Raw genomic sequence first — 17355 nt, 5'->3', positions numbered from 1 at the left:
CCAAAAGTAACCCTTTACTTTTCAACATCTGGTTTTGTAACAGTCACAGGAGTTCATAAAGGGGCAGGAAAAAGTAAAAATGGGTTTCAGCTTTTACTTTTAAGAAGCTAATTTCAGCCAGCAATATAATGAGATATTGGTCATCCCTCCAGAAAGCTGTGGAATTCATCTTTTAAATCCAAGCATTCAAAGAATAGAATTTCCCAAAGACAATTTTTTTTTCCCCCTTGTTGATGCCTTTGTTCAAGATACCATTTTCAGTTTGCATAATAAATATCTTCATAAATACTTAGTAAGTGTATAGCAAGAGGACTTCAAGACAAGAGGAACTCCCCTGGTGCTAACAGTGTAGTCCAGTCCTTTGGTTGCATTATTTGATTTACGTTGTTACATGTTTTGAGTTCCTATTATGTATATGACTATTAAGAATCGGTGTCTGACACTGCATAAAAGGTGCACTGTGATATAAAGGTGCACCTTCACATCACAGCAGCTGGGTACAGAACCTCATTTTAAAGAAAAAGCTCTCCTTGTGAAGGAAGTCGCTTGGTCTTGATCATGATAAAAGGAGCCAGTTGTAAGAAGTCCACGTAGCGTAATGGGGAAATTCCTGTGTTGTGCTTCCTGTTCTGATGTAGGTTTCATGCACAGTCATTCCTAAAGCAGAAAAACAATTCACCTGAGTGCATGATACACTAAATGCAACTGACTGTGCTGTTCAGCAGAGTGCTTGCCAGTTCTAATGTGCTGTATCTCATCGAAGGTACAAGCATGTATGTAAATTGGTACTATGACATATTCTAAAGACAGAGTGGACTCCCAGTTGGTGTGGTTACAAGAGGGTGGGATAGGGCAAACCTCAGGCTGCATGAACACGCGCTGGGGTGGTGAGACAAAAAAGGGGTCAGCAAAGCCCTGGCCAGCATTCCTTAAGTGTATCCATAACAGACCAGGCATGACTGTCCTGCCTTTGAGTATAGGCTCGCTCATGCACAGCTGCCAAGTGTCCGTACACACCACAATTACCCCAGCCACCCACGCACCCTCCAGCCAGAGTTAACTGTGCGGATTGCCTTCTGAATGCCAGGAGGAGGGCGAGTTCTCTTGCTAATCGCTTCATGAAATAAGAAAGATTTGAATGCTGCTTTATCGTAAGTGATTACTCTGACCCTCCCCCCCGTTCCTTTCATATTTTAACTTCATTTCATTAGTATGAAATTCTTTGTTACTCGAGACGGTAAAACCCCAATGACAAACACAGTCAATAGTTTAAAGAGCCTGCAATCTGATCTGTTCAAGCCCAATCCAGAAAGCCCCAGTAAAATTTACAATTGGGCCAAAATTATTAATTTAGTAACTTTAAGATTCCACCTCCAGATCATCACCTTGCCACAGATTTTATTGAAAGCTGTATTTAACAGAACCAAATTGATCCTTGCTATGTAGTTGATACCTGTAAGTGTGAAGGCCTTTTGTGAGATGTCCCCAGTTATAGCATAGCTTGTACAGAAAAGAGATGTGAAGCTTAATGAGAATTCTGATGTGAGCATCACTGTAATTTTTTTCCTTAAACAGTAACAGTAGCTGATTATATATCACGAGCTGAATCTCAGAGTAGACAGAGAAACCCTCCAAAGGAGACACTAGCCAAAACCAAGAAAGAAACGGTAAGATCTTTTATTTTTCTTCCTTTTTTAATGTGTATTTTCTATTTTCCTCATCTCTTGCAGCAGAACAGTAAAGGAATGCTTCATTTAGATTGTTCACACTTGACTAGAACTGTGTTTGGGTTAAAGAATAAATCATTAAAAGCCAAAATGGCCCAGAGTAAATAGAACTGCTGTTGACTTACAGACTGCCATTGCAGACTTTATGCTCAAACTAAGTCCAGGGTAATACTCAAACTATGTCTTCACACATTTTGAAGTACTGCACTTAATAATGTAACACTACATGATAAAATGTAAAAATTACCCATGGATGAGTCCTGGAAAGTAATCCCTAGAACGCATTATGGATCAAAGAGGCCAAAAAGCACGTTTAGTGACTGGTACAAACCATTTTAGAAAGAAATAATGCTACAAAGGTTGTAGATTTGAGACCTGTTCTCCTTAAAGTATCAGAGTGGCGTTAAAGGTCATAAAAAATAATAGCCAAATCAGGATTCCTTTACTCCTGAAGTGACACTGAACTTGCTGATGCAAGTTATGTCTGAGGTTAGCAAAATAAGATCCACTGCTTTATGATTAACAAAACCTACTCTTAAAATAAACAATGAAAGGGGTGTGAAGCTCCACTTGTCAGGTAGCTTCTTCACTGGGTTAGACAAATGAAGTGAAGGGTTCTGGGTCTGTTGGAACTGTGCTTGCCTCAGGGTTACCTTGGCATTGTTTCCGTGCAAGTGTTGGTACAGCAGTGTCCTATAAAGGGCAAGGTGAGTAACAGGGTGCTGTCAGTGACAGGGTACTAGCACAGGCTGGCAAGAGGTGTTTCCTACTGCAGAACTGTAGTTGAGCCAGAGCGAAACTTAAATGACACTGTGTATTCATAATAATCATTCTTGGTTTTTTTTTTTTTTTTCAAGGCAAAAGATGCTATTGATGAAAACAGCCCTTCTGAAAAGGCAGTGAATGGTCCTGCTACAACTTCTGGGGATGAGCCTTCTAAAGTACAGCACACTCCTGATGAGAAGAAAGTTACTGTTCAGGAGGACGGAAACAATCAGGAAGAAGCCGTGCTGAATGGTGTTTCATAAACTGAAGTCCCTAGTTTACAGTTCTTCTACATTACATTTAAAATAGTGCTTGTATAAGCTTGCCAAAGATAGAATATGGATCGCCAGTCTTGACACCGCACTTTCAGTTCCTCCATTTTGGAATACAGAAAGGGGAGGGATCCTGAAGAAATCATATGTTAAACATACTTTGACACCTACTGTGTTATAAATATATCATCAGATGTGCCTTGAGATAGTATATGTAACATTTAAATAAACAAAATTGCTGGCTATAGGAAATGTTATTTTGTTTTCAAAATATGGCAAAGATGTGAGGGGGATCCCTAACATAATACTCTTTATGAAAGCATTAGCTGCTTTTGTTACATTTTTAATAATATGCAACCACTTCTTCACCTGAGGAATACTAGAAAGAAATGCAGTCTAAAATATTTTGCACTGAAATGTAATTTCTCCATTAGTTTAGTCTGGAAACTGGTCTGTTTTAATACATGTTTTTTAAATGCTGTATGTAGAGGAAAAATCTGCAGACCACTGGAATACATTTGTTAAATTCTCATAATCTGCAGGGATACTGGGTGACATTGGCAGTGACTGTTCTACATTGAGGCTTTGTTTGGTTTATTTATTAAACTGTACAGTATTTAAAAATCAAACATAGCTTTAGTTAACACTAAGCTGAATTAGTCATGTCCATTAAGACATAACCTGAACTACTGAAAAGATCAATTTCCAGAAAGTTTATTCTGTATAAACTACATATGTTAGTCCTTAGTAGAGTATTTTTATTTTTGTTTTGGTTGTTTGATGTGCAATATGTTTTTTTTGTATGCTGGTAGTAAAATAAACTTTGATCTTCCATCTGTTGACTGTTTCTATTAGAAATTTAACTTACTTTAAGGATTTCAAGCTATTGCCACAACTGGAACTTAACTTGCAAGGCAGCTTGAACCTTTAACTCTTACTTTTGTAAGAGTGTTTAATGCGCTAGTCTTCCATTCTTTATGGTGATGACGTAAAACATCAGTGAAGTCTAAAATCTGATTTCGTGTCTTGGAGAATCACATAACCTGACTAACATATATAGGAATAAATGCAGATATTGTTTAAGTTGGAAGTGTGACACACTAACCCCTCTTCTCAGGCATGTGAGCAGTGAAGCAGAAGACACAGGTGTGGAAAAACATCTGGGTAGCAATGAGATGATATAAAAAGAGCAAACAGGTACCACTGAAGTTGTGCTGACTTCAGAGACAAAAAAGAGGTCTTACCTGATTTTTGTCAGAAGCAAGGAAGGACAAACACATACTTTGAGCCACCAGCGGCTGCACCTGATGCAGCTGCGGAAGCGCTGTGCCAGCTGGAACCGTGTTTCATGTGAGGAGATGTGCAGCTTTCAATATGAATCAAGTGTTGACACTCACTGACAATGTTCCCTCCAGGAAAACAAGTACTGTTAAATTGCTGTAACTCAGCAGCCACAGGAGTGGAAAGAATTTGAAAACCAGGGAAGCAAACAAGTGCTGTTTAAAAAGGTAGTATTCCCTGGCAGGGAATACAAACTTCTGCATATGGCTTCTGATGCACTTGCTCTGGAACCACTGCATGGCAATGTTCTAGCTGTGCTTTTTGCTCCACTTTAAATAAATCCTGTAGTAAAGTGAAGTAACTGCTTCCCTCCATCCTGGTTCTAAACATTTTCCATTTCATACTCACACCACTGATTTGATCCTCTCTTTAGAAGGCCCAGAACTCCTTCCTGTTGTTCTCATAATACTTGCTAAATAGGCTGTAAGGAGCAGCAATGCAGGCAAAGAGGATGTGAGAGCACGAGTTGTACTCTGAAGTAGAGGCATGCCAGTGCCAGACAACTGAAAGCTCAGAAACCCACCATATTTATGAACAAAGGGGTGTTAACCCTTGCAGATGTTGTACAGCAGAGCAAGGTTACCATAATTGCAGAAGGCTGGCAGGATTTGTGGAGTACAGCTGAACTCACTGGCTGTAATTTGTATACTTGGGCACTGTGCTGCACAACAGATTCGGCTTGGAGATCTTTCATGGTTGACATAAAGAATTCCTGTTCCCCAGTTATAAATGCAAATCTTATTACGTCAATTCGAACTTTGTAATGTAAGATAATGTATAGAACTGCAGTACTTAATACAAATTTTGAACTTATTAAATGCTATAAAATTCATTAAAAACTGAAAGCTACTAAAAAATCTGGGACATTCCAAACCCATCAGCAACGCTGAAGAAGCTCAACCAACCTTGTTATTCACAAGGCAAAGACAATCTAGTGTGTCATTTCCTATACTTTTATTTCTTCAGCCATTGACAACCACATCTGTCCAATCCTTCCCATCAAATAAATCCTCTTGATTTTTTCCACCCCCTCCCCAAACCAGTCCCTTGCGCTGCCTTTGGCATGTGGAAGAACAGCACCATGAACTTTAAACATAGCTACTTTAACAAAAATTAGGTAACAGCAAGGAAGTCTGGTGACATGCATTGACCAAACCACTGAGTACTGTTTTACACTGAAAACAGTTCTGAGTGGCAGATTTTGCTGCTTAATAAAAAACAGCTATGAAAAAAAACAAACCCTGAAGTCTTGCTCCCTCACACACTTCCCCAAAAAGTGACCAAGAAGTGAGTGGGAAGTACCTCTCCCTGAATTCATATTTCCAGCTTCATTTATATTAAGTCAAATACTGACATTAGAACTTTTCTTGAGCCATTTATCAAAAATAATCATTTGCGTGGACAAACCCTCTGATTTTCTCATTTTTTAGCCTGGTCTTCCAATAAATCTTTAGCTTCATTGATTTTGGCTGCTACATATGGAGAGCCACCTAGAAGAAAGATAACCTCGTGTCACCTCAAGTGAAAAAAAATTCTCCTTCTGTATTGTTACTAATGCCACAGTACATAGGAAAAGAAGCAAGAAGATGGTCGAAAGATTATTCGCAGTAAAGTGAATTATTCACAGTAAACTCTTACAGCTGAAGCCCTAACAGTTTACACCTGCAGTAGCCAGGTGGGCAGGCAGCTCCTTCCCATAGGGTTGGTTTTGATTAATTGGAGTGGGTTTTTCCTCTGGTTTTCCAAGTCATAAATGAACACTGGTTGCTAACAACTTAGTGTGAAGTTTGTTGTGAACACAGGAGCATCAAATTATCAAGTCTGCAGATAAACCTTTCCCCCCAGTTCAAGGCCAACGTGTGAACTGCTGCAGTACCAGCGGACTGGTTCGGTTCGTAAACATGACATGCTTACGATGGTACTGAAGAGAGAATCCGCTATGCAAATGCTTTGAAGTTGTACCTGACCCTGAGGTGCAAAGATTTATAGCATGTTTGTATTATGCCTGCCATTTATTAGTACTGGAATTACTCCCTTTATCTGAAGTTAATTTACTTAGGTCATGTAAAAGGTGAAATGCTCCCAGCAGTTATTGGCTACATGCATATATTCAGTTAAGTTAATTTTGAAGTTAACTTCTGCTAGGTATTCTCTGTGAAAGGCATAGCTCAAGGATTATTTTGGATTTTGGTGCATGCAAGTAAAGTAACGAAGTTCCATGGTCACTTTAAAGGAAGCATTTTGCCTTTTAAGTGAGGATTAAGAAGTTAACTGCCAAGCACTATCCCATGATTCTGACTCACACAAACGGAATGCAAAACAGGTATATGTGCTTAAAGTTCCTAACTTGAAGCATAACTAGATTCTGAGCCTTCAGAGTACCACAAATGCAAATATTTCCTAGTTTAGTGTCTTCATCAGACACAGAAGGCTCAATACTTGCTATTTAGAGTGAATTGCCCATGCACTCAAATGAACTCAAACTCATACAGTACATAAAGCACAGAAACACTCTGAGCTTTCATCTAAAATTAAGATAATTTTAAGTCTTGTTTTAACAAATCGTATTTTAATCCAATGCACACAGAAGATAGAGCAAGTGACAGAAGCTGATCCACTGAAGCTGCCTGCTTGCTTTAGAGCATTCAAACACAAAAATATGCTCCCATATTAAAGCACCCTAAAATTTGTTTTCACTCCAGTTTTCTGGGGGTGTTTCCAGTAGCCGAGGTAGTCACGTGTCACTTTTTCCCAACACAGTTCTATTAACGTGTTAAAAACATGAATTAATTAATCAATGTGACTTTACTTACCTTTATCTGGATGATTCAGAAGCATGATTCGTCTATGAGCTTCTCTGATTTTACTTCTGTTTGCTGTAGGGCTTTGGAAGAGAGAAAAACTGATTTAAGGGAACCTTACTGAACACACACACACAAACACACAGAGTCTTTAAAAGGTGTCTTAGAACAAGCAAGCACTCTTATCCAGAAACCCTCTGGCTTACATGTATGTGTTTCCTTTGCTCTTACTGCCGTACAACATCTAAGGCATGGGGAGGGTTGCTAAAGTTTTTTCCAAGCACTGCATGCTGAAAAGGACATGCCACAGCAGTCTAATATGGTTTGGGCCATTCACACAGTTGAAAAGAAACACAACTATGTTCTAATATTTTATTGTGTCGACTTCCTCAGGGTTGGAAGACAACAAATAAAATTTGTTCTTGATTTAAGAAACAAAACAAAAACCCACAACACAACAACAAACTGTGTACACAAACTTCAGGTAGAAGGTGCCTTCAAACAGAAATGGTTCTTGTTCTCCGTCTCATTAGATAAACTTGTGTATCTGGTCTTAAGACTCTTTAAATTCAGGCAGGGCCAGCTACCATACTTGTATCTAAGATATTCCAGAATAAGTGATGAATTTACTCCACATGCAAGGAGTAGGTTTGTAGCACCTTCACACTGCATCTATCTGAAATGCACCACAGTGACACAACCCACAAGCAACCAGCCCAAATGTGTGCCCCAAGCTAAGCAAAGCCTGAGGCTTCCTGAACATGGCAGATGTGGCTTTGGAATGTGCTAGGGATTTGCAGACATACAGAAGTCCAGCTAGAGGTAGCTTTAAGCAAGCTAACATGCCACCAAGAATCCCAAATAAGTACAGAAAATCCTGAAAGGCCACTTCACGTCTCCTAACTTGCAGTGACACTCCCAGAGGAAGATCGGCATACGACAGCCTTCAGAATGAAGAGTTACATCCTATTCCCTCTAGGCCAGCAACCAGGTAACACTGTGGCCTCCTTTTGATTTCTAATAAATTTCCTTTTACCTCACTCCTAGTATTAAAGCTGCTTCTCGTTTAGTCATTTTGGGTTCAAATCCACCTCTGTAATAACCACTGAAGTCCTGAAAGAGAAAACATGTTAGTTTAAAAAACACTAATTTTTAAGTTAATCAGTTAAAACAGCTCATTATTACGTTAGTAGCTGCTGAGCTTTTAGTCTGTAAGAATACTGCAAAGGTTCTTTTGAGCTTGTAATAAATACAGCTGAAGTAGAGGAGCATTATTTTGTATGAATACTTACCAAAACAAGCTCTTTATTAGTCAACCTCCACCAGAACTGCTGAGATTAATTCTACTATTATTGACAAAATTATCTTTAGCATTAGAAAACACACCAACGCTAGAGAGACAATAATCTGTAGCTATTTCACCAAGTAAACTTTTAAATAGAAAGATGTTTCTGATAAAACAAAAAACTTACAGGTTTTGGTAGGTTCTGAAGTGCTTGTTTTACTTGTGGCTCCATTTGTTTCATAGCTTTTAGTGCATAGCGACCTTAAAGAAATCAGTGTTGAACATGGCTAAGTGTAACACTTCACGAAGATTTAGCAATTCAGTGCAACTGGTAACTTGTGGATTAGAACAGGAATGAATTTTTCGGGATATAAAAAAAAAATTACTTTGATCTTCTGTTTAATCACAGCCATGTTTCTCAATACAGGCTCTCCCAAAAGAGTATCCTGTATCATCAGCTATTGAGCTACCTTAAAATTCGTTCATACTGAAGCAGGCAATGGTTAAGTACAACTGGGTGTTCAGTGTTCTCCCACCATCTACAAACCTGCAAATCCAGCTGCTGCTATGGTCAGGCCAACCGCCACCATTGTACTGGCCTGCACAGGGAACACATAAAGCACCTGTTTACCAAAGGAAAGGACAAAAAGCCCACCTGGCAATCTCTACAGCAGGTCAATATATACATTTAAACTCGCATGACAAGGGAAATTGGTCATTATACTATTGACTCCAGCTACGCCGCTATACATGGCCGTAGGGGCTCAGGCGCGCCCGGAGCAGCGGGAACCCCCCAGCTGCGGGAAGGAGATAATCCCAGCCTAGCAGCACCGTCTCGCTCGGCGGCTCCACTTTAACCCCGGAGCACCGGGGACGAAGCAGGAGCCCACTGCTCCGCCGCGGCCTGTGCGGGTCAGCACCCTCCTGCGCGGCACCGGGCCCATCGGTACTACAGCCGGGCTGAGACAAGGCCGAGCCGAGCTCCTCGGCCAGGGGAAGGGCCTAGGAGCTGCCAGCCCATACAGAAGCAGCGCCTGGTTCCTACAGCAAGCCCCGCCGGGGCCCGGGCCGTGCCCGCACTCACCATGACCTCCCCAAACCCGGCCCCGCGCACTGGCGATCGCCGGGACGAGTTCAGTGAGGACCCTGCTCGCCGTACGGCACCCGGGCAAGCCGCAAAGCCACCTCCAGCTGTCGTAAAGCGGGGCGGGGCGGGAGCTGCGGAGGCAGCCCCGGGGCAGGCGGGCAGGGCCTGGGGTGTGTGAGAGGCGGGGCCGGGGCCGTACGGGGTGTTGTTGCTTGTGGTTGTGCGGGCCGCGGTAGGGCGGCGGAGGAGCCCGGGGGCAGCCTGTACCGGGATCTCTCCTTGGGGAGCGGGAGCACTTACAGCTCGGGGCGGCGCACAGCGGGAGACAGCCCGTGCGGTGCGGCAGGGCGCGGTCCGACGTGGAGATGGCACCGGCCGGTGTTAGCAGAGACTCATCTGTGGGAGGGGTCTAACGTTGAGCGTGGGCCGTGGCTGCTGCCACGAAGTGATAGTACACTCCTTACTCTTGATGCGAAGGAGCGGTTTGTTTCGTGATCTGGAGCCTCTTCACACAGGAAGCTTGTTTGTTAGAAAAAGTAGGGGGGTTGCCATTTTTCTCTTTTATTCCGTTCCTTCTCTGCTCACCCAATTTTTCCATGAGTTGTGCTCTTGCTGCCAACTCTCCATGCCTGGTGCATTTGTGACCACCAGGCTCGGAACCGCTGAACATTCCAGTGCGGATGGCTGGAGCTGTGGTGGTGGTGGCACAGTGCACAGCTGTCAGGCAGCCTGCAGACACATCCTGCCAGGTGTGGGTGCCAGATGGACAAGCTCAGTTACTTCGTTCCTGAAGATTACTACAAAGTGAGGGAGAATTAGAGACCTGGCGCGTGTGTTTGAGTGTTACTAATAACGCAATGTCATTTGTTAATCATACAGTGTTGTATGCAGCACAACAATTGAGTGTCCTGTCTGTAGTTCTAGTCAGAAGTCACAGTTCTGGAAACAGAGTAATGTGTAGTAAACAGAATAAAAGCCTTTAGCCTGAGGTCACAGCTCAAAGCTCTGTGTGCTAGTGCCTGGTTGATGTTTAGTCTGCAGGAGTGAAAAGCTTTAGTGTCATCCTCTGTGCTTGTAGAACATATCTGTGTCCTCATGGGTTCCTGGACCTTCAGGTGATCCAAGGCAGCTACCTTTAGGTTGCTTAAGGCCTCAGATTCACAAGCCCTCACATAAGTAGTTCAGTATGAGGGCTTATTCTTGGCTAAGCAGCTTGTAATTTTGCTGGTGTTTGCAATGGAAGGTAGAATTTTTCTTTCCTGCCGTATAATTTCTGTGAGTACTGAGTTCACTTTGAATATGTCATAATTTAAGTTTGAGCTTGCATTGGTTTGTTTTGGTTTGGGTTTTTTTTTTTTTCACTAAAATTTCAAGTGCCCAAGGTAGTATTTTCATCTGTTTTCCATCTGTTCCTTTCCCTGTCATCTAAATAACACTGCAAGATAAATAATCTGCTGCCTTTTAAAACGGGTAGAAGAAAGATTTTTGGTTAAAACATTTGTACTGTTGTACAGTGGAGATGGAAATAAAAGGAAACTTTCATATTTGATAAAGGAATCAAACGCAACCATTGCAGAGCACAAAGCTGTGACAGCCTACAAGACAATTTCAAGCATAGAGGAGATAGCTAGTGAAAAACACCTAGGTATTTGGTTGGTTTTTTGGTTTTTTTTGGGAGGGGGGGAGAGAAAAATATCTGTAGAGATGTATAGGTCTGGTAGCTAATTAGATTTTTTTCATATGTAGAAGAGAATTTGTTTTTGAGATGGTTTCCCCTTTGTCCCTTTTCTAGCAAAAAAAGGGGGTTAGGGCTGTGCATAAAAGGGGGGTAATGACTGTATGGGAGTTGACTAATGTTTAATTTGCATATCATCTAAACCAACAGAGACAGGGACTCCTTCCCTGTAATTAGTTACATGAGGTTTGATTTTTCCATCTTGACAGAACCTTTTACGAGATCCAGGTCCTGGTGGCTTTCAGGAGAAAACTTACCTGCAAGGGAAATTTATTTTCTTCCTTTACTGGCTTTCCCGAGTCCCCATTTAGAAGAACCAATAGCTCTACTGGCAAAGGGGATTTTGCAGATTTATACTTGGTGGTTCTTTCTGTTGTGGGATTTCTCATTTTTTAGAGAAAAAGGACAGACCTTACAAGGTGTGCCAACTTCCACATGGGTTGGGAACTTGTTAATAGCATATCTAACCCTTCTCCTCTGGCAACCCTTTAAATAAAAGCCAGAAAGGGAGATCTTGGGAGGCTTCTGCTTGTGCAAGAGGTTGCATCTTTACTGAGGAGAAAGTAACTTTTATCTGCAAATGGGAAGGCCTGGCAAGAGGGATTTGCATTATTGGTATATTTGATACCAGCAATTGGACAAGACTTGGTTGAACCTAGAGATGGAATCAATTTTATTACTATTATTAAATAATATATAATACAGCATTCCAAGATGAAATATCAGAATTCCTTTAAAATATGCTGTACCTATTTTTACTTCATAAGACAATCCAAACTTCATGTATTACCAGGGTTTGTTGCACTTCCCTATAAGAACTAAAGGAGAACTAGCTCTGTCCCAACTTGGACATCACTGTGGGTACATTATATTGGATGAAGAAGACAAAGCCAGAGGTACAAAATTCTACACTTGTTAAGGAAGAGGATATTTGGGAGACTTCTAACATGTTTTGAGTATGGTCTTTTTTCAGGGCTGCTTCTTCAAGTACCATCTGTTTCTAGAGGGTATATGATACATAAAATATTCTTCTACCTTCTGCTAGCTGAGGGGATGTCCTGGTTTCAGCTGGGTTATGGTTATTTTTCTTCCTAGTAGCTGGTACAGTGCTATGTTTAGACTTAAGTCTGAGAATAATGCTCATAACACACCAATGCTTTCATGCGCTGCCGAGAAGTGTTTACTCTGTCCAAGGACTTTTCAGTCTTTCATGCTCTGCCAGTGAGGAGGGACACAAGAAGCCAGGAGGAATCAGAGACAGCACACCTTGACCAAAACATGGGTCATCTGGGGAAGAACAACCCCATGTACCAGTACAGGTTGGGGGTTGACCTGCTGGAAAGTAGCGAAGGGGAAAGGGACCTGGGGGTCCTGGTGGATAGGAGGATGACCATGAGCCAGCAATGTGCTCTTGTGGCCAAGAAGGCAAATGGCATCTTAGGGTGCATTAGAAAGGGAGTGGTTAGTAGGTCAAGAGAGGTTCTCCTCCCCCTCTACTCAGCCTTGGTGAGGCCGCATCTGGAATATTGTGTCCAGTTCTGGGCCCCTCTGTTCAAGAAGGACAGGGAATTGCTTGAAGGAGTCCAGCGCAGAGCCACAAAGATGATTAAGGGAGTGGAACATCTCCCTTATGAGGAGAGGCTGAGGGAGCTGGGTCTCTTTAGCTTGCAAAAGAGGAGACTGAGGGGTGACCTCATCAATGTTTACAAATATGTGAAGGGTAGGTGTCAGGATGATGGAGCTAGGCTTTTTTCAGTGATATCCAGTGATAGGACAAGGGGCAATGGGTGTAAACTAGAACATAGGAAGTTCCACGTTAACATCAGGAAGAACTTCTTTACTGTAAGAGTGACAGAGCACTGGAACAGGCTGCCCAGGGGGGTTGTGGAGTCTCCTACACTGGAGATATTCAAGGCCCGCCTGGACAAGTTCCTGTGTGATGTACTGTAGGTTACCCTGCTCTTGCAGGGGGGTTGGACTAGATGATCTTTTTAGGTCCCTTCCAACCCTTGGGATTCTGTGATTCTGTGCTGAAGTAATAGTTACTTCTGCTGTTTATAGGAAGCAGGAATTAGGCATCATGAGGAATACAAAAATCAAACAAAAACTGAAAATGCAGAAAACCTCATGGAACGAACCAGAATTAATTTTTTTCCCTCAGAAAGTTGGAAGTGACTTCTTTTGCCATCAGAGTTCGCATTTGTTTAGAAATTGAAATTCTGTTCTACTTGCCTGATTACTTCATTTTATAGCACCTTATTCCTCTGCATCTTTTATCAGTCAGCCTTTTGGTGGTATATGGTAGGTTGTTTACAGGGGAAAATTAATAGGCTCTAATGGGCTCAAGTGAAGTAGCTGCACTACATTTTTTATCCTTTCTGCGAAATGTCTGGTTTTGAAATCAGGAGGAAGGCAAAATTATTGAGTGTTTACAAACTATGCTTTTGTAGTTTCTTCTGTCAAGAGTTTTATCCCTCTGATGTCTTCAGGTTTTCTACTCTGGGGTTAAAATACCTTATGATAGAAGATTTCTTTTCTTTTGGAATCTTTATTTTATTGGATAAAACAGCTGGTATGTAGTATATAAGTTAACTTTTCCATTAAAACAGACAATTTCTGCAGAAATCTGGAAGTACTTTCTCTTAACTGTATCTTACTTTCTTGTGACTGTATCTTTCAGAAACTGGACAGAAGGCAAAATGGTTGTGTTTTCAGAAGGTTTGTGGTGTACCTGTTAAATGCCTATATAAGGCTGTTGAACATGTAAGTGTTGTTTATATTGTCGTATGCACAGCTGGCCAGGTTTTACATTGCTTATTCCTATATGTGCAGTGGCTGAATACCAAGCTCTTAAAGGCTTGCCGGATGTTCACCTTGGGACACTAAGACACAGAATTTCATAAGCAATTCTAAGTGCATTATTTATTTATGTGTTAAGATATATATAGTAGAAATAAAGCTTAGGTAGACTGTCTTGTTGTTTGGGTGGTTTTTTTCTGCAGACTTTTTTCCTGCTTTCTGCCCATCCTCCACCTTCCTTGGCTATGCCAGTCTGCCAGTTATATATTTCATGTCTCTTTCTTTTCATTTGTCCTTTTTGAGATTCTGCTGTCTTTTTGTGTGCTCAACATTTGTGCCAGAATACAATGCTGCACTTTCTTACCGGTGGCTAAGTTAGCTTGGTATATATAGCATCACTTTGTCATTAAATTTATAATCATAATTATTAGAACATAGTGTAGGTGACATTAATTACAAACTGAGATTCACTTGGTAAGAATGGTTGTGGATTTTTTTAATCAGACAAAGCAAGATTTCGCTGTAATTTGACACCAGGTATGAAATGTGTTTGTGTGGCAGGTAGCATATCCGTGTTCATGACAATCGCAAGAAAATCTGTCTGACTTGCGGTGGCCGTTATTTGGCTTCCTAGTACAGTTAAAAGGTAAGATTGTTGGTAAGTGATGGAGCAAGGTTTATAATGTTTAGTAAATTAGTCACAAAATTCTGTGACAATTCCCTAAAGCTGAACTAAGGAATAGAGAATCTAGATGCGAATATGTTCTCTCACAGTAATTTCTAAAGTCAAGTTTAATAAATATCACCTTTTACCAGTGTTGTCCTGAGTTATGCTGCTTCTTTGAGGAAAAAGCAATGAGATAATGCTGACGTGTTTTACCAGAGCTATTGTGAAATTTCTGGTATTATGTTATAGTTACCCTTCAGTGTTCATTTTTTTACATTTGTATTCTGCCTGAATTTGTGCTGAAGCTTGCATGTCTGTGCTGTGAAACTCTTTTAAGTATTAGGAAAGCAAACTTGTGGTAGTTGTAGCGAAGAAATTTGAAAGAGTAAAATAAACCTTTTATTTGCATTGGCAATGAATTGTAGAGGAATAGTTCTTCAAAATGAAGATCCTGATTCTTAGGTTTCCCCCACATGAAGATTATGACTGGATCAAAGCCTGGGTCAGCTGTTAGGTAGGCTCTGGTGCCTTTGTGTGTGATGTAGGTTCAGATTTGCAACAGAATCTGCTCCTCTCCTACCCACAGATTATGTCGACATTGTCAGCCAGCAAGGGAAATTTCAACAGAGCAGAGACCAGAAGGTGGGGGAAAGGCAAGAAGCTAGCTACAAGTTAGGGAAAAGCTTTAATGACATTCTTCAGCCAAGAGTTTATAAGAAGCTTTCTCTAGACATTGTTTTTCTGACAGAGTAGAGGGTTTTTGCCCTCTGATGTTAAGGTTGAAAGTTGAAACTGTAATGGATGGGTTGATGATGGAAGCTGTAATGGGTAGTGTTGGGTTTGCATTTTGCCCTTGGTTTGCATGTTACTGACTTTAGGAGAGAAGATCCAAGACTGTAGGCAGAAAAGAAAGAAATTAAAAAAAAACACAGCAAAGAGAGGAAGGATCTTGCTCAAGTAGGAATATAGTTGAGAGGACATGTGGTCAGACCTGTAGATGATAGGAAGGAAAGCTTCCTAGGGACTACACAGAGATTGTTTCAACTGAGCCATCAAGTTATCTGAAACCAAGCATGGAAAACACTAAAATACAGCGTGGACAAGAAATAGTTTGTGTATAACCCTTTCTACTGTTCTATTTTGATGGGATTATTTAATAAAAGTGCTGCTGAGAGACTGGTGTATGTGGAACAGAGGGTATGTGTCTGCATTGTTGTAAATTTTTTGGTTGTGGGTTTGTTTTGCTTTTCCTTTTTCTTGAAATACACAAGTTTCTCTGGATTTCACTTAGGAATAGGCCTGCTCTCTGATAGACTGGTACCTAGTGAAGGTTATTACTGCACAAAGCGCATCCTGCTCTCCCCATTTCGATAGTGACCATCTGCCAGCGAGCAGAAAAGGGAGCAGGGTGAGATCAACACATCAACTGGTTTTTTTTCTAGGAGAAGCAAGAAGGGTAGACTATGTCTTCTGGAATACCTTGTTTGGGAGGGAGGGGAAAAGATCTCTCCTTACAGCAGGGACACTTGAAAGGTGGGGCCTTACCAGACCATTCTTTTCAATCAGAATCAAGTATTTAAGACCCAGTGATGAGGTCACCAATGGCAAGAGATGTAGCACAAAATCAGAAAAATTGCTCTGCTGGTCTCTCACATCTTTGCCAAACACACCATTTCCCAGGATATTAGTATTGGGATCCTTCTTTTATTTAGGCGTTTTTCAAATTTGTATAAATCCTTGATTATTTACTAAGTATGCAGCTTGTGCCATGGCCCCCTGTATTCCAGCTGAAAGCTCTAGCCATTGGTTTGTAGGAGCAACAGAGACTTCTTTCTTGGTTTGAGTGAATATTTCTGAAGCCTCACTTGAAATGTCAGATAATGCATTTCCTTAATGACTGACATCCTTCATTTTGTAATCCTCACTCTTGGACATCTCACCGCATTCTTTGCACCGGCTGATTAATCTCTGCCATACATAAAACAGGATCTGAGTTTGTCCCTCCACAATGCAGAAGGTATGGTTGTGTATCATGGCATAATATAATACCTCAAAACAGAATATATAGTGCATTTTTTGAGTGAGGTTTTTTAATCTTTGAATTTGTGCTTAAAGTACGACTGATGAGGGGCAGTTAAAATTAAGAAATAGGTATTTATTTTGGTTTTGAACTCGAAGGACATAAGAAAATACCTATCCTTTTGAGAAGAGAGCTTCTCGGCTTTATTGCTGACAGTTTTGGCTCCTGCATCCCTTTTATGTATAACTTCAATGTCCCCAAGAAATTGGGCCCAGTGAGGAGCGTGCAGGATATATGATATCATAACCTGATATCAATATAGGAAGCCTGTCAATGAATAACACTAAAACTGTGCATAACAAGTGGTTTGGAAAACTGCAGATGCATACTGGAATGACTCTCAACTGGTTAGGGACACTACTCTGACATGCAAAACCCCTCTACTTTCAGTGTCTTCTACCAGTGACCTGTTCGTGAAATAAGAAAGTCTCTAAATTTCTGGGATGCTTTAGGGTATCTAAGCTTGCCTTATGATGCTACCTGAAATGTTCCTTCAGGTCCTGACTGTGACATCCCTTCAGGGAATCTCACAGTTTCCATCTGTGGTAGGTACATGCATTTTAAGCGGAGGTACACAGCAATGCCCAAAATTCATTGACAGGTACAATAGGACACAAGTAACCTTTGTTCTCACTTTTGTACCTCTAAACCAGTATTTGCTTCCCTCACAGTATGAAAGGCAAAAACATTGAAATGCCAAGGTGTGATATTAGCACAGATTATAGGAATATATATAAACTCACTCTATACAGTGAGTTTGCAGCTTCTTTTATTCCTTCTTTTTAGGAAAATAGGG

The 17355-nt window shown here is 41.1% G+C and overlaps 2 protein-coding genes and 1 long non-coding RNA gene across 6 annotated transcripts in view; 1 reads left to right on the top strand and 2 right to left on the bottom strand.

Moving 5' to 3' along the window:
* Nucleotides 1-3598, top strand: part of FXR1 (FMR1 autosomal homolog 1) — a 38659-nt gene extending 35061 nt beyond the window's left edge. For all 3 annotated transcript variants that reach the window (XM_065674497.1, XM_065674496.1, XM_065674499.1), the window contains 2 exons: nucleotides 1576-1667; nucleotides 2585-3598. In XM_065674497.1, the coding sequence (XP_065530569.1) occupies nucleotides 1576-1667; nucleotides 2585-2755 (263 nt within the window). In that variant the 3' untranslated portion in view covers nucleotides 2756-3598. The remainder of the gene's footprint in view (nucleotides 1-1575; nucleotides 1668-2584) is intronic.
* On the bottom strand, nucleotides 2-4002 carry LOC136011927 (uncharacterized). Its single transcript, XR_010611510.1, has 2 exons — nucleotides 1454-4002; nucleotides 2-657 (listed from the first exon to the last, which is right to left on the bottom strand). It is a non-coding gene; the product is annotated as an uncharacterized LOC136011927 (long non-coding RNA).
* A 1040-nt stretch (nucleotides 4003-5042) lies between these two features.
* Nucleotides 5043-9382, bottom strand: DNAJC19 (DnaJ heat shock protein family (Hsp40) member C19). 2 transcript variants are annotated; one of them, XM_065674500.1, is made up of 6 exons: nucleotides 9276-9382; nucleotides 8739-8790; nucleotides 8379-8452; nucleotides 7943-8019; nucleotides 6919-6989; nucleotides 5043-5595 (listed from the first exon to the last, which is right to left on the bottom strand). In XM_065674500.1, exons 1-6 carry the CDS (start codon nucleotides 9276-9278, stop codon nucleotides 5525-5527), a joined length of 348 nt encoding a protein of 115 aa, XP_065530572.1. In that variant the 5' UTR covers nucleotides 9279-9382; the 3' UTR covers nucleotides 5043-5524. The 2 variants fall into 2 exon arrangements, with proteins under 2 accessions (XP_065530572.1, XP_065530573.1); XM_065674501.1 differs by lacking the exon at nucleotides 8739-8790 and having other exon boundaries at nucleotides 9276-9378.
* Nucleotides 9383-17355: the final 7973 nt, after the last annotated feature.

Source organism: Lathamus discolor, chromosome 3 (genome assembly GCF_037157495.1).
Source record: "Lathamus discolor isolate bLatDis1 chromosome 3, bLatDis1.hap1, whole genome shotgun sequence".
In the NCBI taxonomy this organism is placed as follows: Eukaryota; Metazoa; Chordata; class Aves; order Psittaciformes; family Psittacidae; genus Lathamus; species Lathamus discolor.
This window is presented reverse-complemented; position numbering and strand designations above follow the sequence as displayed.